The sequence below is a fragment of the Herpailurus yagouaroundi genome, unplaced genomic scaffold, assembly GCF_014898765.1.
Source record: "Herpailurus yagouaroundi ecotype Mexico unplaced genomic scaffold, PumYag 140, whole genome shotgun sequence".
In the NCBI taxonomy this organism is placed as follows: domain Eukaryota; kingdom Metazoa; phylum Chordata; class Mammalia; order Carnivora; family Felidae; genus Herpailurus; species Herpailurus yagouaroundi.
In genome coordinates, this window is record NW_024412395.1 from 81,892,596 (window position 1) to 81,917,623 (window position 25,028).

Here is a 25,028-nt window from a genome sequence, read left to right on the forward strand (position 1 = left end):
AATTTAATATTACTTTATCTTTTTTTACAGAGATGTGAGGAGGAGCTTCTTCAATTACTGACAAATATTTTGAACTATGTAATGTGTAAGGGACTAGAAAAGTCAGACAATAATACTTGGATTGAACGAGGACAAGTGTTTTCAGCACTAACTAAACCAGGAATATCCGGTGAACTACTTCGACCATCAGATGAAATAAAATTAATGTAAGCATTTATTTGGTGATTTACCCTCTCCTTTTGGAGTGGTCTGGAGTCTAAGATAATATTATTTATTGAACATTTATTCAGGATTCAGTAGGTGTAGTGAGAGAAAAGGAGAAACTTTGTACTCAGCTCCTTTTCCTCTCTGTTGCCATTTTAGTGGAATCTAGAGAGAAGTCCAAAAGTAATTCCAACTTTAAAACTTTAGTTTGGGCTTAAGGGATTACATATTCCTTATTGTTTAAAATAGTTTTGATAATATCTAAGCACTCAGTGCATTGTGTTCTACAGTCTGTCCAAATTTGAGGATTTCCATGCTAAAGGAAGCAAATAGTGTTTTCATAGATATTACTTCTCTAAAGCATTTAGAGTTCTCTGCAGGGCTAGACCCTCTGCAAGACATAATAAGCCGTTTCTTGCCTTCCCAATTTAGAGCTTTAAAGAAACTTTTAGTTATCTTATAGAAACTGGAATTTGAAATATTTTAATAGCTTTTTTATAGTCAAGTAGAACAGATAACTTTTACTTTGCCTTTGTATTATACTTATTGAGGGTAGATACTTCAGAGATTAAAAAGTTGATTCATTGTTATTAGATACCATCTACAATGTCCTTGGATCCCTGCCTGTGATACTGTATCTTTAGGAATAGTCATATTAACAAATAATTGACTTTTTTCATATTTTACTATTTTTCTAAGCTGAAAATGGTTTTAAGAGGATTTGTTTTGCACTTAGTTTGCTACAGAAGATGTTAGAATGGGCAGTCATGGAAAACAGAGAATCAAACACGAATCCAGTAACTGCTGAAAATGCCTTGCGGCTCATCCTGATCATACAGGACTTTCTGCAGTCAGAGGGGCTTGTTAATTCAAACATGTGGACTGAAAAGGTACAGCAGTAAAGAACACTTTGAAATTACTTTCTGTAGTCAAGCACTTTATTCAAGGAAAAAAACTTTTGTACCCCCTTTTTGGAGCATTAAAATTTAATTGGATTTAACAAACATGGATAAACAGTTAACCAATTTCATTAGCTATTACTAAGATAATTCTCTTGGCTTTTTCCATTTGTACATTAAACTAGTTTTGAAAACACTTATAATGTGTATTACTGTTGGGGAGAACTCATCAGTTGATTCTAAGATGGAATGTTTTTATTTCTCAATTTTTCTCTTGTGATAGCTTTTAGAGGATCTGATGCTGCTCTTCGATGGTCTGTCAGTTTGGTATTCTGAAAGTTCAGTATTGGCACAACTTTCTCAAGTTCAAATCCAGTTACTTCTAGGATTCATTGGAATGGGTAATGTGCAGGTTTGTCAATTCATTTGCATTATTTTTTGTACTTTGTATGCAGTATAGGAATTATTTGTGTAATAACTAAATGATAATATTTAATATATTAATATTTAATAATTTAATATTAAATGGTAATAATTTTCAGCATTTTAATTTTTTTATTAGTTCCAAAAGCATATATGTTTCAGTTTTGTTAATCAGAAAGAAGCTTCAGAGGCAGCTCATTGATGGTTTCTTCCTGATTCAATATAATTTCAACGTTGCCTTTTAAAGGATTTATACATAGCTTGGGGCGCCTGGGTGGCGCAGTCGGTTAAGCGTCCGACTTCAGCCAGGTCACGATCTCGCGGTCTGTGAGTTCAAGCCCCGTGTCGGGCTCTGGGCTGATGGCTCAGAGCCTGGAGCCTGTTTCCGATTCTGTGTCTCCCTCTCTCTCTGCCCCTCCTCCGTTCATGCTCTCTCTCTGTCCCAAAAATAAATAAACGTTGGAAAAAAAAAAATGTTTTAAAGGATTTATACATAGCTTATATTAGGAGGTATTATATCATCTGTAGTGTAGCTAGGAAGTACACAACCTGCTTAGACTATTTATACTTGTCACTCATACATGTGAACTTTAGGGCTTATATTTTGAGGAAAATTGAGTTTTTTTTTTTTCTTTCAAATCTTTTTCTGTTACTTTACTAATCCACAGTTTTACATTATATCTCATTTTTTAATTAATCAAATGCTTACTGTGAATACCTACCAAGTTTGAGCATTGTGCTAGGTTTTCAAAACACAGATAAATAAAATATGGACTCAAGGAATATTTATTATTTCTATCTTTAATTAAAAATTTTAAAGGTTGGGGAATGTGCCTGGGTGGCTCAGTTGGTTAGGCATCCATCTCTTGGTTTTGGCTCAGGTCATGATCCTCTGTTAAGCTCTGCCCTCATAATTTTCTCTCCCCTTCTCTTTCTGCCCCTCCCCCATTCATTCATTTTCTCTCTCTCTCTCTCTCTCTCTCTCTCTCTCTCTGTCTCTCTTTCTCTCTCTCTCAAAATAAATAAACTTAAGAAAAAACTCTTTTAAAAAATGTTACAGGTTGGAAAATTTGCACATGAATTTTAGTCTGTCAACTTTTGGTTTATATTGGAGAACTTGGGTTGAGTTAATCATGACATGTATCTCATAACTACTTACCCGGCCCTTTTAATTTCCTTTTGATTTTGGAATTTCAAGTACTTGGGGCAAAGGGGTAGGGTTGGGGATGGTTTCTAATATATATAAACTTACTGTAATGTTGATAACATGGAGAGGTTAAAATTCCATAAGGTTGCCATATTTTTAAAAGGCCATATTTTCAATAGATATTTTTTCCTAATTGTAAAAGTAAAACATGATCATTATGGAAAATACACAAAAACATAAAGAGAAGAAAATAAATCCATCATCCCATAGCCCAAGAAGAAATAACTGTCAATATTTCTCTATGCACTTATCTTTTTCAGATGATTGAAAACATCATATATTTTGATAATTTTATTTTCTTTTTTTCTTACAATTATATTGAATTCCTTTCCCCGTATTACTAACTTTTTAAACATTGGGTTTTTTGGAGGGTTCCTGAGTGGTGGCTCAGTCAGTTGAGTGTTTGACTCTTGATTTCAGCTCAGGTAATGATCCCAGGGTCATGAGATCAAGCCCTGCATCAGGCTCTGCACTGAGTGTGGAGCCTGCTTGAGATTCATTCTCTCTCTCTCTCTGTCTCTCCCTCTCTCCCCCTCCTCTCCCTCTCTCCCCCTCCTCTCCCTCTCTCCCCCTCTCTCCCCTCCCCCAGTTGTACGCTATTTTTATAAATAAAAATAAAATTAAAATCGCAAAAGAAATTTTTTAAAATAGTGGGGTTTTTTTCTTAATCATAAAAGTAACATATTCATTGTAGAAACATGGAAAACACAGAAAAGCTAAATAAATAAGATTTGCTTGCTGATACATGGATTGTGGAACCTTGAATTATGTATCCATTCAAATGTAATTTGAAAATATATGTATTTAAAAAAACAATCACACTCTTTGTCTAGTATTTCTAGTCTAAAAGTATATCCTAAAATAATAATGTAAAATACCAAACAGCCTTGATGGATGTTCATGGTGGTATTCTCGGGTTTTTTCTACCGAGAGATAGAATGAAAGTAGTTTTTGGGGCCTTTTCATTAATATTAGCCTGATGGCTGTTAAAGCAGTTGCAGCCAGCATGCCAGGTGGATATGAGAACTCTTGGTTTTGGGGTTGTTTTTTTTCCCCCACTTATAATTACTCTCAGTGTTTCTCTTTAATGAAATTTCCATAAATACCTATTTGTTTAATTTGTTCACCATTAAATATTTCAATGCCTGTCCCATAGTAGGCCTCTATAAATACTTATTAAGTAAAGAGTACAGAACCTATGGATTGTTTACCAGTAGTTAGTAACCTAAAACATTTTTTACTGGCTAGTTGTTTAATTTTATTCTCTCAGGAATAAAAACACATTTCTCTGAGGTTATTGTACATGTTAAAGGCTGGGAAAGCAACTTCTTCCCTTATAGGGGTTATAATAAATGTTCGTTGCCATTCTGACTACAAACTTGTTTTGTGTGGCTCATACTTACTAGTTAATTGCCTGTGTGTATGTATTAGAAGATGTCACATAAATGTCAACATTTCCTAGCTTGTCTCTAAAGTAGGACTAGGTGGTTGCTGATTTATTTAGATGCAGCATATGATCTCCATTTTTCTGGTTTCCTCTTCCCCCAGTTGTCTTACCTGAGCCAGTGATGAGAACATGAAATTACCTTGTGGGGCATCACCCATAGTAATTATATTAGAAAGGAGGAAATAGGGCATCAGTATTTTTTGTAGTTTCTCAAGTGACCCTCATGCAGTGCTCTTTATAATGGGGGTAGGGGGGATCATATGTATCTGTATGTGACATGTGTACGTATCCAAAATTAAGGCAGTGGTCAAGTAAATTATCTTGTATTCATTGAAATATCTTTATACTTCTAAATAAAAATGAACATTATTTAATACCATGATATTAAGTTAAAAGCAAAGCACTAGATGTTTAACGTTTTGTATAAACGGTATTTTACTTAAAAAAAATTTTTTTTAATGTTTATTCATTCTTTGAGAGGCAGAGACAGAGCATGAGGAGGGGAGGGGCAGAGAGAGAGGGAGACACAGAATCCAAAGCAGGCGCCAGGCTCTGAGCTGTCAGCACAGAGCCCGATGTGGGGCACGAACCCGTGAACTGTGAGATCATGACCTGAGCCAAGTCAGACGCTTAACCGACTGAGCCACCCAGATACCCCAATATAAACAGTGTTTTAAAAAACACATAGTAGGGGCGCCTGGGTGGCTCAGTCAGTTAAGCATCCGACTTTGGCTCAGGTCATGATCTCGCAGTTCATGGGTTCATGCCCTGTGTCAGGCTATGTGCTGACATCTCAGAGTCTGGCGCCTGCTTCAGATTCTCTGTCTCTCTCTCTCTCTCTCTGCCCCTCTCCTGCTTGCGCTCTGTCTCTCTCTGTCTCAAAAATAAACATTAAAAAAAAATTTTTTTTAAACACATAGCAAAAAAGCCCAGAATTATTAGTTCTGGTATTTCCTGTATGCTGAAATTTTATGGCCTTTTTTCTTTTTTTTAATGTTTGTTTATTTTTGAGAGATAGTGCACGCTGGGGAGGGGCAGAAAGAGAGAGGGACAGAGGGTCTGAAGTGAACTCTGCACTGACAGCAGCGAGCCCGATGTGGGGCTTGAGCTCATGAACCCAAAGATCATGACCCGAACCAAAGTCAGACGCTCAGCTGACGGAGCCATCCTGGTGCCCCTATGGCCTCTTTTCTTACATTTGTTGGTCTCTATTAGAATTAAGCTGCTTTAGTCAGATTCAAAAACTAAAGTTAAAGATTTGGAAAGTCTGAGGAGAATGGAAAAGCTTCAGCAGTTAAAAGTAGAAAAGTTAGGGTTGACTGGATGGCTCAGTTGAGTAAGCATCTGACTGCTGTTCAGGTCAAGATCTCAAGGTTGGTGGATTTGAGCCCTGCATCGGGCTCTGCGCTGACAGCTTGGAGCTTGAAGCCTGCTTCAGATTCTGTGTCTCCTCTCTGTCTCAGAAATAAATAGATAAACATTAAAAAAAAATTTAGTATAATTCCTCTGTCCTTGCACACTATAAGAAAGAGTGGAATAGACGTTTGGGTGATTAATTATCCACTATACCTTTTCTGTATATTCTGCTTTTATAATTGATTAAAAAAAACAAACAGGGACACTGGGGTGGCTCAGTCGGTTAGGTGTCCAACTTCAGCTCAGGTCATGATCTCACAGTTCGTGGGTTTGAGCCCCGCGTTGGGCTCTGTGCTGGCAGCTCAGAGCCTGGAGCCTGTTTCAGATTCTGTGTCTCCCTCTCTCTCTGCCCCTCCCCTGTTCATGCTCTGTCTCTGTCTCAAAAATAAACAAACGTTAAAAAAAAATTATTAAACAAACAAAACTTGAAGAGCCAAAGATCTTTTGCTAAATGTCTGCTTTATTTTGTTCTTTCTCACCTGTACTATTTTCCTCAGGTTTGTGCAATGGCATCAGCTAAGCTAAACACCCTTCTTCAGACCAAAGTGATTGAAAATCAGGATGAAGCATGTTACATTTTAGGGAAGCTGGAACATGTTCTAAGTCAGTCAATCAAGGAACAGACTGAAATCTACTCATTTCTGATTCCCCTTATCCGTACCCTGGTTTCCAAAATTTATGAGCTTCTCTTCATGAACTTGCACCTGCCTTCTTTACCTTTTACCAATGGTAGTTCTTCATTTTTTGAAGATTTTCAAGAATATTGCAGTTCAAATGAATGGCAAGTTTACATTGAAAAATATGTAAGTTTTATCTATTTTGAGTGAATTTTCTATTGTCATTTTTATTAGAAGTATGTATTAAATTTTGTGTATATATGTATATTTTTGTAAGATTGTGCCTTACATGAAGCAATATGAAACCCTTACATTTTATGGTGGTCATGAGAACATGGCACTTTATTGGAAGGATTGTTATGAAGCCTTAATGGTGAATATGCATAAACGAGACCGGGAAGGAGGAGAAAGCAAGCTTAAGTTTCAGGTAAAAATTATTAAATGTTTTTAGTGTCTAGTTTTGTATATTGATTTCAAGCATTTGGTATTAAAATGAGAGTAATAAGTCAACTTTGAAAACAAATGCAGTTTCCTATTTGAAAATTATTTCAGAATTGAAAGAAAAAGACTAATCAGTAACAAAAAAGTTAATATCAAAATGTTCTATGCATAGTGGATACGTAAAAAGTCTATTAGGCTGATAGTTCATATCTCTAAGGAGGCTGGGTATATATCAGTGCTTAAAGAAAATTGATGGTACTAAATACTTGCTTTAGAAAAGAAGGCCTCAAATTAATAATTTATGTATCTACCTTAAACTAGAAAGAAAACTAAACTAGTTTCTAAATAAGAAACAAACAAAAATAAGAGCAGAAATCAATGAAACTGAAAGCAGGAAAATAATAAAGAAAATTAATAAAACCAAAATCTACTTCTTTAAAATGTTGATAAAATTGGTCAACTTCTAGCCAGATTAACAAAACAAAAAAAAAGAAAGTGAAAAAGTACCATTACCAGAAATGACAGGGGAATATCACCACTCATTCACAGACATCAACATGATAATAAGGTACTACCACAAACCAATCTATGCACATAAATAAGATGACTTAAATGTCTCAATTTCTTGACAAATCCAGATTTCCAAAATTCAATAATAAGTTGATAACCTAGTCTTTTACCTATTAAAGAAACGAAACTTACAGTTTAAATATGTTCCAAAAGGGAAGACTCCAGGCCCAAGTGGTTTCACTGGTGAATTCTGTTGAACATTTAATGGAGAAATAACACCAGTTCCTCACAGACTCTTCAGAAAACAGAAAAATGGAATCACTTCCAACTCATTATGTGAGGACAGTGTTATCCCCTTATTGAAACCATACAAAAATAGTGTAAGAATACACCTGAAGCTCATATAACACTGTATATTAATTATACTGGAATTTAAAAATCACAAAAATGGTACAGGAAAACTACAGATCAATATCTCTTAGGAACATTGATGGAAACCAGATTCAGCAATATATAAAAAAGTAATACATCACACCAGGTAGAGTTTATCCTAAGAATGCAAGATTGCTTCAACATTTGATAGTCAGCCAATATAAGGGTAATGGACTAAATTCATATTTATTAAAAAGAAACTAATCTTATCAGATGTAGAAAAAGCATTTGACAAAACTCATCTGTTTTATGGTCAAAGCTCTCAGAAAACTGGAAATAGAATCTCAACAAAAATCTTACAGCTAGCTTCATATTTGTTTTTAAAGTTTATTTATTTTGAGAGCATGCACATGTATGTGCATATGTATGTGCACATGTGAGGAGGGAGAGAGAAAATCCAAAGCAGGCTCCATGCTCTCATTGCAGAGCCTGTTTTACGGCTCCAGCTCAGGAACCATGAGATCATGACCTGAGCTGAAATCAAGAGTCTGATGCTTAACCAGCTACGTGGCTCAGGCACCCTGCTAGCTTTATATTTAAATATTTAAAGGTGGAAAACTGAGTGCTTTCCTTGTAAGCAGAGAACCGGCTGAGAATGTCCACTCTCACCACCCTTCTAGTCACTGTTGTACTATATATCCTAGCAAATGCACTAAGAATAGGGAAAGAAATAAAAGTCATTTACATTGGACAGGTAGAAATAAAACTGTTTGCAGATAATATTATTATGTAGATGATCCTAATGAATTTACCAAAAATCTCCTACAATTAATGAGTTTAGCAATACTGCAAGACATACAATATACAAAATTTAGTCATATTTCTATATACCAACAATGAGCAATTGTAAACTGAAATTTTGAAAAAGCACTACTTACAATATCTCTAAAAAGAATAAGATATTTAGATACCAATCGAATAAAATATGTACAGGCAAAACACTGATGAAACAAAGATGATCAAGTAAAAATACATTTATTCCTTAATAGGTATAAAAAGAAACATTTGTAATCCACCACTATTAACATTTTGGTTTTTTTAATGTATATAAAAATGGCACACTTTTCATTTACTGCTCCTTTTCTTATTCTGAGCATCTTTCCATGCCATTATATGACTGTGTAGTTTTCCATTGTATTATGTATTAGAACATAATTAAATTTATGTCCCAATTTTGGACCTAATTTATCAATGTTCATTTTAAGTAGCATTGATCATCCTTATAGTCATATTTTTATGCTTATTCAGGATGGCTTTACTAGGATAAGTGGAATTACTGGATGCGGCACTGCTTAAAATACTGTTCTATTGCTCTCATAGAAGTTCTGTTAGTTTCTATTCCAACCAGCACTTTCTTTGTAACTTCATCCTTAGCTTTTCTGGGTAAAACTAACTTTAGAATATTCTTATTGCTTGAACTTCACCAATTGTGAAATTGATGTTTAATTATAATGGAGTTGTCATGACTTCTTCAATTTTCTTAGCATTGACCTGTTTTAAATATTTAATAATACCAAATCATTGATTTCACAAAGGTCTAGTAATTATAGTAACAATTATAGGAATAAGAGCTACAGTTTATTGAGAGCTTGCTACTTTTCTGGCACTGTATTAAGTACTTTAAATCTTAATCTTTTTTGATGACAAATATTGTCAGCCTCATCTTAGAGATGAAGATACTGGACCTCAGAGAATTAAGTACCTAAGATTTGTACCAGGCCTAACTCTAAACTCTTAACTGCACTGTGCTGTATTGCCTCTCTGAAAGATGTCTTTTAAACCCACATCTAAATCCATGTCTTTAACTGTTCTTTTTAACATAATTCAGTATTGATTTTGTGAAACAAATACTGTTATTTTAGTTCCTGATAGATGAATATCTGTTTGAGTCAATCTTACTACTTTTCTTTTTGAAAACTATAAAACTTAATTTCAGGACTGAGTTATATCTTGATAGAGCCTATTATCAGAGTGAATTTTATCCTGAAAACTGGAATAAGTTTGTGAATTCATTTGCTGACTAGGATATTATTCAGAGAGCAGCAATTCAAATGATGAAGTTTTTCATTGTGAGAGATTTTCCCCTATGGATTTCTTTTGTCTTTGGCCTTGCCTTTTAGATCCCCAGTAGTAGCTGTGGATGTGGTTACTCTTCCTTCTACTTTATTTAAGAATGAGTTTCATTCCAGTGCCTTAAAAACCAAAAGACTCCAAAGGAAGATCATTTTACTTGACAGTATAAGGTTAATAAATCTGAGTTTTAAAATTCTATATTGAGGTACATCATTTTTGAAGCTCTTCACATGTTTATTGTTGTTTAGATTTTTAAAGTTTTACAAAATACAGATTATAGAGTAGTATGCTTCATGAAAGAAAATTATCCTAATGAAGTAAGAAAATACTGTTGGTTGTCAGCTTCTTTCTTTTCCATGATTGTATTGGAATAAATTTTTTAAATTATGGCATTAAAATTTAAATATACCTGTAAATACAAGATTCAAGGCTATTATTTATTGCTATCTCAGGAGTTTTTTGTGGAGCCATTTAATCGAAAAGCACGCCAAGAGAACTTGAGGTATAATAATATGCTTAAACAACTTAGCAGTCAACAGTTAGTCACTCTGAGACGCTGGAAGGCAATACAGCTCTATCTTACATCTGAAAGGGGACCTTGGGCTGAAAGGTAGGAGGATATCATTTATTAAATATTCTTTCTTCATTATAACTTCTGTCTAGAACTTTTTGAGCCAGTGACCTCTGCAATTCAATTTTTAAAACATTCAACTTACAAACAATTGCTTTTAATTAATTTGGTTGTCTTTTTGTGAATTACAGGTCTGGGATGTTCAGAGCTTCATATATGTGTTTTCACCATGGAGTTATTTCCCTTCTTTTTACACTGTGATATAGAGTTTAAGTCTTGAATCAGTTTATTTCTTTCTTCTTGATACTGCCTCTTTGAGCTGGAGTTAGTGATGTTATATGTTTGAATATTTTACAGTTTATTTACTTGATCCTAAGTCATACTTTGCTGAATCAGCAAAATAGAAGTGACTTAGGATCAAGTAAATAAACTGTTAAAATATTGTTGGCTGTCAGCTTCTTTCTTTTCCTACATGATTGTATTGGAACAAATTTTTTAAATTATGGCATTAAAATTTAAATATACCTGTAATATAATATACTATAAATTTAAATATTAAAATTTAAATATATATATATATATACACACACACATGTATATGCACACACACACACACACACACACACACACACACCCCTTTCTTATTGTGGCAAAATACACATAATATAAACTTTACCATCTTAACCATTTAAAAATACACAATTTAGTGACATTAAGTACATTCATAATGTGCAATCATTACCACTGTCCGGCTTCAGAACATTTTCATTACTGCTGAAAGAAACCTGGGACCCATTAAGCAGTCACTCTCTATTGTTCCTTTACCCAGTCCCTGGCAACCACCAGACTGTATTCTGTCTCTATGGATTTACCTATTATTGATATTTTATATAGATAGAATCTTACAAATGTGGCCTTTTGTGTCCAACTTATTTCACTTGCGTAATGTTTTCATTATATTGTATCATGTATCAGCACTTCTTCAATAGCCAAACCACATTTTGTCTATTCATTCATCAGATGGTAGACATTGAGATGTTTTCTTTTGGCTTTTGTAAACAGTACTGCTTTGAACATTTGTGACAACTGTTTGTTTCCAAACATCTGTTTTCAATTCTTTTAAGTGTATACCTATAAGCAAAATTACTAGGTCATGTGATAATCCAATGTCTTACTTACTAATTGCCAAACTGTTTTCCACAGCAACTGCATCATATAACATACCCATCAGCAATGTTTGCGGGTTCTAGTTTCTCCACAACCTTACCAGTATTTCTAAAATTTTTCAATTTTTTTATTATGTGATGTGAAAGGCAAATGGATGTGAAGGGCTATGTTATGGTTTTGATTTATATTTCTTTTTTTTTAATTAAAAAAATGTTTATTTTTGAGAGAGACAGACAGAGACAGAGCATGAGTGGGAGAGGGACAGAAAGAGAGGGAGACACAGAATCCGAAGCAGGCTCCAGGCTCTGAGCTGTCAGCCCAGAGTACAACGCTGGCTTGAGCTCACAAACCGTGAGATCATGACCTTAGTAAGTCAAAGTCGGACACTTAACCAACTAAGCCACCCAGGCACCCCATTGATATGTGCTTCTTAATGACCAGTGACATTGAGTATCTTTTCATTTGTTGGCTATTTGTATATCTTTTTTGGAGAAATGTCTAAGTTCTTTGCCCATTTTTAAATTGGATTGTTTGATGTTTTTTGGTTGAGTTGTAAGAGTTCTTTTTCTCAGCAATAGGCCCTTATCAGATCTATGATTTGTAAATATGTAGATTGTCTTTTTCACTTTCTTGTTACTAGCATTTGGTACACAAAAAGTTTTTAATTTCAAAGTCCAGTTTGTCTTTTTTCTTTTGTTGATTGTGTTTTTGATATAATATCTAAGAAACCATACCCAAGTCCAAGGTCATGAAAATTTACTCCTATCTTTTTTTGTTTGTTTGTTTTTTTAATGTTTATTTATTTTTGAAAGAGACAGACAGAGTACAAGCCAGGGAGGGGCAGAGAGAGAGGGAGACACAGAATCCGAAGCAAGCTCCAGGCTTTGAGCTGTCAGCACAGAGCCTGATGCGGAACTCGAACCCACAAACTGTGAGATCATGACCTGAGCTGAAGTCAGATGCTTAACCGACTGAGCCACCCAGGCACCCCTACTCCTATCTTTTCTTCAAAGAGTTTTAGCTCTTACATTTAGATTTGATCTATTTGCAATTATACTCTCTTTATTTGTACTAAAATTATTTTATTTTGAACAGTGCGTTTGTAATAAACTCATTGTATACCTAGTTAAGAACTATCGTTGAACAGTTAAAAAGTAAAATCTATCAAGCTGTAAGGTGAAGATTTATGTTCAGTTCTTATTTCTGCTACCTGTAAACAACATAGCATTTCAGGCAAATAATTTAGCCTGTCTTAGGTTCTTCATGTATAAACTGAAACTGTGCATATTCTCATTAGTTTTCTTTCAGGGTTGTTTGGGTCAAATGAGATAATGAATATGAATGTTTTTAATATGAATACTTTCTTACTTTGTTTCAATCAATCAATCTTTGTAACTTTCTTACTTTCTTACTTTGTTTCAATCAATCAATCTTTGTAACTTCAAACTAAGTAATTTTACTTGTTTACTTATGAATATTCATAGGAAACAAAATCCAGTTCACTGGAAACTAGCTAATGTAGAAAATTATTCCCGCATGAGACTTAAATTGGTGCCAAATTATAACTTCAAAACTCATGAAGACGCTAGTGCTTTGAGAGATAATCTAGGTGAGTTCCAATGGCTGTTTAATTATTTCTTGAAGATAATGAGGGTATTGGTGGGTTGTTTGTTGTTTTTATTGTTTCAGAATTGCTTACTCATGAAGGAAGGGGGACATTTTGTAATTATTTCTTTTTCAGAATGTTAAAGTTTTATATACAAAGCTTTGTTGTACACAATATAGTTGATTTTTAAATGGTTGTGTATGTTAAATGCTGTTCTTTGGCCTAAATCTAAGATGATTCCTATTTTAATTAATTGTAATTTTTCAAAGAAAAGCATAATTTGCAATCATAAAATTATACTGTAGTTTATGTGCAGTGCATTGTCTCTTGTATCCATTATGGTACATTGAAACAGTACCTTAGTCTTTTGCTTTAGTTCTTTTCCCTTAGTCTTTTGCTTACCAAGACTAGGGCTAATATTAGATATATTTAGAATTCTTAGCAACTGTTTAAGTTTTTGTTTTATAACCTATTCTTCTTGGACCCTTAGGATCTTAGGCCAGTATCTTTTTCTAGAAAAAAACCCTTCCTTTCTGGCCACCTTTCTGACCCTACCTTTCTGACTTGGTATCTCCTTTTTTGAAGACAGGTCTGTGAAATACCCAATATAGTTGATTGTTGAGTCATTGGCAATCATGTGTATACTAAATTGTGATTGTTTTATCGTAGCCACCTGTTTTTAGTGGCTAAGTTTTAGATGGAATTCAAGTACCAGTTTTTAAATCTTTTTAAAGCTGCCTTAATATATTGGCCAATACATTTGATGCCATAAATTAATCAAGAGTGCTATCTATGATACCTACCATTTATGGTCTTATATTCTAAAATAAATCAGACACAGTAATCGATTTTCCTTAAGGCAAAATAATGGTCCTACCCCCGAAAGAAACTCTGACTTTAAGAATAACTTTTAGGGGCGCCTGGGTGGCGCAGTCGGTTAAGCGTCCGACTTCAGCCAGGTCACGATCTCGCGGTCCGTGAGTTCGAGCCCCGCGTCGGGCTCTGGGCTGATGGCTCAGAGCCTGGAGCCTGTTTCCGATTCTGTGTCTCCCTCTCTCTCTGCCCCTCCCCCGTTCATGCTCTGTCTCTTTCTCTGTCCCAAAAATAAATAAACGTTGAAAAAAAAATTAAAAAAAAAAAAAGAATATCTTTTATAGGAATAGTCACTTACATATAGCTTATCCTCCCTGTACATATCTTGAGACCTATTATACTTTCTCTACTCATTGAAATTCGACTGTGCTTATTACTCAGCAAATATCTATTGGTGAATGACTTGAATCTAGTAATACTTAAAGAATGGTGTCCCCTGTTTTTTCTTTGTTTTTGCCAAGAAATCCCAATTCAGGAAATTCCCTGTTCCTCTTCGTTTCCTCACCCATTTATACTTGTACATAGGTAGAGTTTTATGTCCCTTCTCCTTGGTTTTAGTTAAGTATAGGAAAACTAGTGCTCTTTCTTTTTTTCTTTTTCTTTTTTTAAATTATTTAGTTAAGTAATCTCTACACCCCATGTGGGGCTCAAAACTCACAACCCTGAAATCAAGAGTCACACGCTTTCCACGGGCACCTGGGTGGCTCAGTCAGTTGGGCATCCGACTTCGGCTCGGGTCATGATCTCACAGTTTGTGGGTTCGAGCCCCGTGTCGGGCTCTGTGCTGACAGCTCAGAGCCTGGAACCTGCCTCAGATTCTGTCTCTCTCTCTCTCTGCTCTTCTCCCAGTCATGCTGTCTCTCTCACTCTCTCAAAAATAAAATAAAACATTAAAAAAAAAAAAAAAGTCACACGCTTTCTGGACTGAAGCCAGTCAGGTGCCCCTTCTTTCTTTTTTTCATCTCTCAGTTTTTCTCCTTACCCAATGTTCAAAAATACCCCCAAGTATAATAGTGATAGTGAGATAGTACAGAAGAAAAAAAATTTCATACATTTCAAAGTGAAACTGGAAATAGTATAAAACCAGTGGCATCAATCTCTAAAGCTCTTTAAAGTTCCCTGAAGTATCCTTCAGAATTAATTGTAAAATGTTCTACCTACTCCTTTTTATGTCTGTAAGTATTTTCATTAGCTGCCAGAAATCATGGTATTCTAAAAAATATTTTGTTTTGTTTCATTTACCCCAGTTCTGCTTTGTAACATCACACTACAAATTTACAGGATAGTTTTGACACTGTGGGCTAACCTAGAAACTTATCCATTATCTGTAACATTTTTTTGATGGAAAATTATTTGTGAATTCCAAACAAGTGATTTGTGAAGTATCTTTTGGAACACAACCACTTGTAAATTGTGGAATTTAAACAGTCAGAAATAAAGTGTATTCTTAAATATATTATTAAAAATACTTGGTTTTAGAGTTTTGTTATGTCTGCTTTTATTTTTTTTATTTGGTTTTATAAAAAAATTTTGTCCATACTTTTTCATTAGCAATACTCTTTTCTTGGGGCACCTGGGTGGCTCAGTTGGTTGAGTGTCCGACTTCAGCTCAGGTCATGATCTTGTGGTTCATGAGTTTGAGCCCCACACCGGGCTCTGGGCTGACAGCTCAGAGCCTGAGCCTGCTTTGGATTCTATGTCTCCCACTCTCTCTGCTCCTCCCCAGCTCATATTCTGTCTTTGTCTAAAAATAAACAAACATAAAAAAATTTTATGTAAAAAAAGAAGTGGAACGTGCAATTCTATTTTTTTTTTTTTTAATTTACATCCAAGTTAGTATATGGTGCAACAATGATTTCAGAAGTAGATTTGAACATGGAATTCTTGATCTTGGGGTTGTAATATCGAGCCCCACATTGGGTGTAGAGATTGCTTAAAATCTTTTTTTAAAAAAGTACTCTTTTCTGAGTATTTGCAACAACTTGTTTTTATTTGTTACAGTTTCTCTTGTCTCTGAACCATTTGGTAGTTATCCTCCTCTATAACTATATTTTTCTAGCAATGCTGCTTAACCTCCTAGTTCTCTTACTAATATTTAGTCTTGTTCACCTTTTGAATGATTATATTCCCAGATCCATGCCTAGCCATCTTGCCTTTTGCCTATTCTCTCTATGAAGTGGTGATCTCATGACTTCACCACTGTTTGTATATGAAATGATGCTTTCCCACATGTGTTTCTATTCTAACCTGCCTTTTGAAGATTTCCAGCTGCCTGTCTTGTCTATTGGATACCTCCTCCACAGGGGGGCTTCCATGTAAAATTTCTGAAACTGAATTCATTATGTTTTCTCATTCGTCTACTCCTCGCCCTAGACTCTGCTTCTCTCACATTTTGTGTTGTAGTTTCATTTTCTTCATCTATTAGTTACTCAGATTAAAATAATATTAGGCATGAATCTGTCCTCATCCCTCTTAATCCCCTACGTAATAATAGCTCTTTAGGTACAGTGTCCTCTTAATTCTCCCTTACATAGCTTTTGAATGGTTTTCCTTATTTTCATTCCCTTTCCTGTTGTCATGACTTAGTTTGGTGTGCTATCTTTTCCCAAAGTTACAGTAGTTTCCCAGCTGGCCTCTTTCTTTGCCTGAAGTTTTTCCCATCGTCAGTTTATTCTCCAGTCTTTCATCACATTTTGAACTTACACTCTTTTTTTTTTAATGTTTATTTTATTTCTGAGACAGAGAGACAGAGCATGAGTGGGGGAGGGGCAGAGAGAGAGGGAGACATGGAATCAGAAGCATGCTCCAGGCTCTGAGTTGTCAGCACAGAGCCCAACGTGGGGCTCGAACTCACAAACCGTGAGATCATGACCTGAGCCAAAGTCGGTCACCCAACTGACTGAACCACCCAGGCACCCCTGAACTTACACTCTTAATGGAATAGTGTCATCCAGCTACATAAAGTCTGTTTTCTCTTTGTATCACATTACATAGATTCCTGATTTTCAGTTTCATTGCATTCTCATGTGCTTTACTTAGATGCTGAACAATAAATACTGCCACCTGCAATAAATTAGAACATATGAAGAAACATATTCAGTAACTAGGAAAAGTGTGAGCCATTACTTCCTATCTATAGACAAAGGTGTGATCAAAGCAGATTTACACAGAAAAATGCAGCTGTACATTAGGTTGATTCATTTTCTATGTCTGAGCAATGATACCATATGAAAAATTAAGGGAGGATTTGTCATCTTTATAATGTTTTCTTAGTTGGTATGAATTATTTTTGTTTCCCACGACTGAAATGTCTTTATTCATAGTTACATACATAACTTTTTCCCAGTCCTACCTATAAATTATGCAGTTATTTTTATTACTACTCTTATACCATTCAGATAATTGAGAAGTAAATGTACAATTATAATAGCTGCCATTTATTTTATACTTAATGTAATGTGATGTATCTCCATTACACAGTTAAAAAAACAAAGATTCAGAGGAGTCGTCTATTTAATAAATGGCAGAACCGGATTTGAATTTAAGTTCACCACCTTACAGCCTTTGTTCTTCCCATTATATTAGCCCTGTCTTCTTACAAAGTGTATATTTTATAAAATCCATTCATTTATTGCCTATATATGTATCTAAAATTACTTTTTAAATTCCATGTGCTCCAGAAAAGAACACTTCAGCTTTTTTTTTTTTTTTAATTTTTTTTTTTCAACGTTTATTTATTTTTGGGACAGAGAGAGACAGAGCATGAACGGGGGAGGGGCAGAGAGAGAGGGAGACACAGAATCGGAAACAGGCTCCGGGCTCCGAGCCATCAGCCCAGAGCCCGACGCGGGGCTCGAACTCACGGACCGCGAGATCGTGACCTGGCTGAAGTCAGACGCTTAACCGACTGCGCCACCCAGGCACCCCGAACACTTCAGCTTTTGTATTATGTATTCTCTTCCAATTAAAGATAATTTGTCACATTCTTACTTAATATTTCTTTAGTACAAATACACACTAAAAATAGTTTTATTAATACAGTGAGAATAATTCTTTCTTTGACTTACTGGCATATGTTAGAATTAAATGAATTAAAGAGATGAGTTGATCCATTTTGAAACATAAATAGTACCATCATTAAAAATAAAGGACAGAGGCACCTGGGTGGCTGGCTCAGTTGGTTGGGCGTCCACCTTCACCTCAGATCATGATGTCACGGTCCATGAGTTCGAGCCCCTCATGGGCTCTGTGCTGACAGCTCAGAGCCTAGAGCCTGCTTCAGATTCTGTGTCTTCCTCTGTCTCTGCCCCTTTCCCTCTTACACCCTGTCTGTCTCACCCTCAAAAATAAACAAACATAAATAATAAAAAAATTATAGACATATTTTAAAAATATTTATTCCTTTTTTTATACATGTAGTAGTTTTTAAAAATCACAAACGGGGTGCCTGGGTGGCTCGGTCGGTTAAGCGTCCGACTTCGGCTCAGGTCATGATCTCACGGTCCGTGAGTTCGAGCCCTGCATTGGGCTCTGTGCTGACGGCTCAGAGCCTGGAGCCTGTTTCCGATTCTGTGTCTCCCTCTCTCTCTGCCCCTCCCCCATTCATGCTCTGTCTCTCTCTGTCTCAAAAATAAATAAACGTTAAAAAAATTTAAAAAAAAATCACAAACAACCCAGATTACTCTAAATCATGTATTAAAAACTTTTCTGTAGTAAATATCTTTTCTATCTTAGAAAACTTTACCTCCCAAGGTTTTTTTCCAGTTTTATAAATATAATTAACATACAATACTATGTAAGATCTAGAACATAATGACTTGAGATATGTGCATATTGCAAAATAATTACCGTAATGTTTAGTTAACACCTATCATGTCGTGTAGTTAACAAAAATTTTTTCCTTATGATGAGAACTTTTAGGATCTGCTCTTGTAGCAAGTATACCATATAGCATTGTTGACTATAGTCATCATTGCACATTATGTCCCCAATACTTATTTATAATTGGAAGTTTAGACCTTTTGAGTACCTTCACCCAATTCCCTTACTCTCTTCCTTTACTTAATATATATATATATGTATATATATATATATATATATACACACACATATATATATATTATCATGTAATTAATAGCCAGAAGTTACAGGACTATAATAGGATTATTTTTTACTTTGTGTTTAATAGATATTTTGTATTTATTTTTGACAGGTATCCAACACTCACAGCCTTCTAGTGATTCATTGCTTTTGGAAGTAGTGAAACAAGTAAAAGTTAGCAATATGGAAGAGGATAAATTAGACCTTCCTGAAGAAGACATAACAGCCAGAGTAAATATGTATGTATAAGTATTTGAAAGGAGTAAACATTTTGTTCTGGGGGAGCGTGGGTGGCTCAGTCAGTTGAGCATCTGGCTCTTGATTTTGGTTCAGGTCATGATCTCAAGGTTCGTGGGATTGAGCCCTGCACAGGGCTGTGCGCTGACAGTGTGGAGCCTGCTTAGGATTCTGTGTGTGTGTGTGTGTGTGTGTGTGTGTGTGTGTGTGTGTGTGTGTCTCAATATAAACATTATATTGTTGTATTTTAATAAACATTAAAAAATTTTGTTCTGAAAAACGGGATTATAAAATCATGGAAGGTATTTGCTTAAAATACTAAGTACAGTGACCCTTGAACAATAAAGGTTTAAACTGCATGGATCCACTTATATATGATTTTTGTCAATAAAAACAATATAGTACTGTAAATGTATTATATCTTCCTAATGATTTTCTTAAAACCTTTTTCTTTTTTCTAGCTTACTTTATTGTAAGAATACAGTATATAAGATATACAAAAGATTTATTCATCAACTGTGTATATTATTGGTTGGTAACAGTTACTGGTCAACAGTAGGCTGTTAGTTAAATTTTTAGGGAGTCAGTTTTATTTGTAGATTTTTATACCAGCTTCAGTGCCGCTAACCCCTGTATTGTTTAAGAGTCAACTGTATTTGCAGGATCCATCAGTTACTGCTATATCAGTTGTGAGTAGTCCATCACTATTAACTGACATTATTGAGGCATGCTTTTTAGAACTGAGATAACTTTGAGCTGGACCTTGAAATTAGAAAATATTTTTAGCTGAATGATAATGAAAACATAACCTATCAAATTTGTGGGATACAGTTAAAGCTTAGATAGAATGTTTAGATAGTTAAAGTTTAGATAGAAAGTACAGAATAAAATATAAACTCTTAAGCAGAAGGAAGAAATTATAAAGATGAAAGCAGAAGTCATGAAAAGAAAATTGGAAAAGGAAAAAGACCAAAGAAAACAAAAGCTAGTTATTAAAAAAATAAAAAAAGAGCTAACAAAACATAAACTCCTTGCCAGACTGGTCAGGAAAGAAAGAAAGGCCACATAAATTATCAATATTGGGAATTAAAAAGGAGAGAACACTAAAAATATTAAAATGATTAAAAAGAAATACTAAATACAACTTTACCAATAAATTTTGACAACTTAAATGGACAAATTCCTTGAAAGATACAAATTAGCAAACTTCCCTCAAGAAGAAAATTTAAAATGAATAGCCTTAGATACATTTAAAAATTTTGAATTTGTAGTAGAAAATTTTCCCAAACATAAAAGATACTGGTTTCCTTATCTCTCCTTTGTGTTAATTATCATAAATACAGACTTTCATGTGTTTTAAGGCCAACAATACAATTTTGTAGTTACTATTGTATGCACTTGTCTAAATCAGTCAAGGGAAGAATAGAGAAAACTATATAACTGTACTTTTTATTTGCCTGCATAATTACCATACTTATATACTTTGTTTATTTGTGCACATTCATATTTCCATCTGGTGTCTTCATCTTCTAGCCTGAAGGACTTCTTTTATTTTCATGTGAGGAATGTCTGGCCACAGATTCTCTCAGGCTTTGTTATCTGTGGTAGTCTATTTTTGCCTTCATTTTTGGCTACTTTTTAACAAAATTTTAGTTATATATCTTTTGAAAATTGAGATTCATATAATATAAAATTTACTCTTTTAAAGTGTAACATTCCATAGGTTTTAGTATGTTCACAAGTCTAATTACAGAACAGTTTCATCACTCTGAAAGGAAATCTTGTACTTTTTTAGTAGACACTCCCAATTTTCCCCTTCCTACATCCCCTGGAAATCACTCATCTGCTTTCTGTCTCTATTGGCTTTGTCTGTTTTTGACATTTCATTTATTTCTTACAATATGTGGCCTTTTATGTCTAGCTTATTTCATTCAGTATAATGTGTCCAAGGTTCATTCATGGAGTAGCATGTAACTTGACTTCATTCCATTTTATGGTTGAATAATATTCCATCATATGGATATACCACCTTTGTTTATCCATTCATCAGTTGATGAACAGACAGTTTTTTCTACTTTTTGGTTTTTGTAATTTATACTTCCATGAATATTCATGTACAGAATGACATATGTTGTGTCGACATATGTTTTTAATTATATTGGGTATATACCTAGTAATGGATTTGTTAGTTATATGGTATATCTATGTACAACCTTTTGAGGAATTGTAAAATTGTTTTCATACTGACTACACCATTTAACATTCCCCTAAGTGACATATAGGGGTTCAGATTTCTCCACATCTACCCCAATTTTTGACATTTTGTGTGTTGATTTATTATACTATTCTATAAAATTTGGAATGATACCTTGTGATTTTAATTTGCATTTTCCTAATGACTAATGAAGCTGAGCATCTTTTCATGGATTTGTTTACTATTTATATATCTTTTTTGGAGAAATATTTATGTAAATCCTTTGCTCATTTTTTTTAATTGGGTTGTCTTTTAGTTATTAAGTTATAGTCGTTCTTTATTCTAGATACAAAAGCCTTAACAGATACATGATTTGCAAAAATGTTCTCCCATTGAATGTGTTTTCCTTCATTTTGTTGGACAAAAATTTAAAATTTTGAGGTCCCATTTATCTTTTTTTCCCCTAAGAGTTTTATATTTTATCTTCTACATTTAGGTCTTTGATCCATTTTCAGTTAATTTTTGTATGTGGTATGATGTAGGAGTCCATATTCATTCTTCTGCATGTGATTATCCATTGCCTGAGGACCATTGCTTTCTTTTTTAAAGGATGATTTTGTTGGATATACAGTTCTTAGTGGACAGGTGTTTTTTCTTTTCTTTTTTCTCTCTTTTGTTTTGTTTTGTTTTTTCTTTTCAGCATTTTGAATATGTCATCCCACTACATTTTAGCATCCTGTATTGTGGTGGTTTTTCTACTTGGCTTTCAGTACCTTGGCTTTATGTCCATGTGTGGATATCTTTGGATATTCATAGAATCTTCCTGGATGTGTGAATTATTATTACTTTTTTTATTTGGGAAGTTCTCAGGCATTATTTCTTCAAATATGTATGTTTGGCTCTTTTTCTCTGTCCTCTCTGGGAGTCCTTTTACACATCTGTTGTTTCCCATGATGGTAACCCTCTGAGGTTTTTTCATCCTGCTTCTTTTTTCCTTTGTGTTCTTCAGGTTGGACAGTTTCTTTTGAACTGTCTTCAAGAGTCCTGCTTCTTTCCTCTGCAAGTTCAAATATGCTATTGAGAGGCAAGTTCAAATATGCTATTGAGGGGTGCCTGGCCTGGGTGGCTCAGTCAGTTAAGCATCCGACTTCAGCTCAGGTCATGATCTCCCAGTTCGTGGGTTCGAGCCTCGCTTCGGGCTCTGTGCTAACAGTTCAGAGCCTGGAGCCTGCTTTGGATTCTGTGTCTCCCTCTCTCTCCGCCTACTCCCCTGCTTGTGCTCTGTCTCCCTCTGTCTCTCAAAAACAAATAAACACTAAAAAAATTTTTTTAAATGCTATTGAGTCCTGGTAAATTTTTCATTTAGTTATTATGCTTTTGATTCCACAGTTTTCCATGTGGTTCCCTTTTTAAAGATTATGTAATTTCTGTCTCTTAATTGACAGTCTCTATTTGATTAGGCTTTGTTGCCATAATGAATGCACTTTAGTTATTTAAACATAGTGTCCTGTAGTTCTTTTAATGTATTTACCATAGCTACTTTGATGTTTTTGTCTGCTAATGTGAACATCTGAAGTTCCCCAAAGACAGTTTCTTTTTACTGTGTTTTTCTTTATGGCTCATAATTTACTTTTTCTTTGCATTTTAGATAATAGTAACCACTCTGGTTTCTGATCCCCTTCTTTGATGATGGCTATTATGGTGGTATTTTTGCTTAGTGACTTTCCTGGATCAATTTTGTGGTGTATGTCTTAACCTGCTCTGTGTTGCCAGTGATGTCTGTACTCACTGGGTTTTTGTTTTACTCGTTTTGTTTTTTTTTTTTTAATTTATTTTTATTTTTTAAGTTTATTTATGTTGACAGAGAGAGAGCACAAGCAGGGGAGGGGCAGAGAGAGAATCCCAAGCAGGCTCCACGCCATCAGTGCAGAGCCTGACATGGCTCAATCCCAGAAACTGTGAGATCATGACCTGAGCTGAAATCAGGAGTTGGATGCTTAACTGACTGAACCATTCAGGTGCCCTTACTTTGTTTTGTTTTTAAACAAAAAGCCTGTTTTTAAAAAAAGTCTGGCCCTTTATAAAAAGTATAGGTTAGGGGCGCCTGGGTGGCGCAGTCGGTTAAGCGTCCGACTTCAGCCAGGTCACGATCTCGCGGTCCGTGAGTTCGAGCCCCGCGTCGGGCTCTGGGCTGACGGCTCAGAGCCTGGAGCCTGTTTCCGATTCTGTGTCTCCCTCTCTCTCTGCCCCTCCCCGTTCATGCTCTGTCTCTCTCTGTCCCAAAAATAAATAAACGTTGGAAAAAAAAAATTTTTTTTTTTTTAAAAAAGTATAGATTAGTGGTCAGGCAATAATTAGTATTTAAACCCCTTGTTCCAGAAGACTGCCATTCTTTGCCAGTAGATCTGTGTGTGTGCCTTAGGGAACGTGTTCAAATTTCATGATTTACACATCTGCCCTGACTTTTACTTTCTATGTTTGTAAAGCCTCAGCCAAAAATGAGTACTCAAGACCCAAATACATAATTTATTCTGGACATCACTTTTTTTTTAGATTATAAACTACACATGGCAAGCATTTCTTTGGAACTTACTTTAATGTTACAAATTGACCTGGTTCAGTAGTAATCTTCATTGGCATAAATAAGATTTTTGTTAATATAATTTTAATAATTTCTGATGATTTATAATTTATAAATTATAGTTTATGTTATTTATAATTCTATTTAATTATATATTATATAATTATGTTGTAATTACTGTTATAACTTATTTTTATTGGAGAAGATAACAGTCCTCTTAATACAAGATGACTTTAAGTAAGGTATTGCTATAGTAGCCCTTTGTATTATCTCCAGTTCCATTGTAGAGACATTATGATGATGATGTTGCTCTAGATTTAGTTGCTCTTGAAAAGTCTCATTTTACAGTTTAAGAATCAGTCATAATTAGTGCTTCTGATAATTATTCATAAAACATCACTAATGATGCATTCCTTTATTCACAGATTCATATATTCCCTAGGTCAACTCATCTCTCGCAAATATAACTAAAATGACATGACTAGTATTGCTGTATGTTCGAACTGTCCTCTGCCAGTAGTCTTAAAGATTCACTATATTTTGTTTTAATGGGCCACATACAATTAAAATATAAAACTTTGGTTTTTTTTTTTTAACTGAGTTATTGGGAAATAACATTTTGGACAGTATTTAATTAGTTTAATATTCAGTGGAATATTTTTATAGGCAATTCAAATACTCTTTCTTGATATTCTTTTCCATTTACACAGAATACGTTGGATGGTTTTTGTTTGGTTGATTTTTGTTTTTACAGTGATGAAAAAGAAGAACAGGATCAAAAAGAAAAATTGGTGTTGTCAGAAGACTGTGAGCTCATTACAATAATTGACGTAATTCCTGGCAGATTAGAAATTACTACTCAACACATTTACTTCTATGATTGCAGCATTGAAAAAGAAGATGGTGAGGAGTTCTGGGGGAATAATTTCTGTTGTTCAATAGTTAAGTATCCAGCTTATTAATCATTAATGAGAAGAAAACAGTGACATAGGATTGTGGGATTGTGGTCTATTATGTAAGAGGAGAAATG

The 25,028-nt window shown here is 34.6% G+C and overlaps 1 protein-coding gene across 3 annotated transcripts in view; it reads left to right on the plus strand.

Annotated features, from left to right (window-relative positions):
- The window catches only part of NBEAL1 (neurobeachin like 1), a 176,213-nt gene that overhangs the window by 91,392 nt on the left and 59,793 nt on the right, over positions 1-25,028 (plus strand). For all 3 annotated transcript variants that reach the window (XM_040475897.1, XM_040475898.1, XM_040475899.1), the window contains 9 exons: positions 31-206; positions 941-1,094; positions 1,387-1,515; positions 6,094-6,399; positions 6,491-6,640; positions 10,122-10,279; positions 12,892-13,016; positions 19,099-19,225; positions 24,753-24,901. In XM_040475897.1, coding sequence (XP_040331831.1) covers positions 31-206; positions 941-1,094; positions 1,387-1,515; positions 6,094-6,399; positions 6,491-6,640; positions 10,122-10,279; positions 12,892-13,016; positions 19,099-19,225; positions 24,753-24,901 — 1,474 coding nt within the window. The remainder of the gene's footprint in view (positions 1-30; positions 207-940; positions 1,095-1,386; positions 1,516-6,093; positions 6,400-6,490; positions 6,641-10,121; positions 10,280-12,891; positions 13,017-19,098; positions 19,226-24,752; positions 24,902-25,028) is intronic.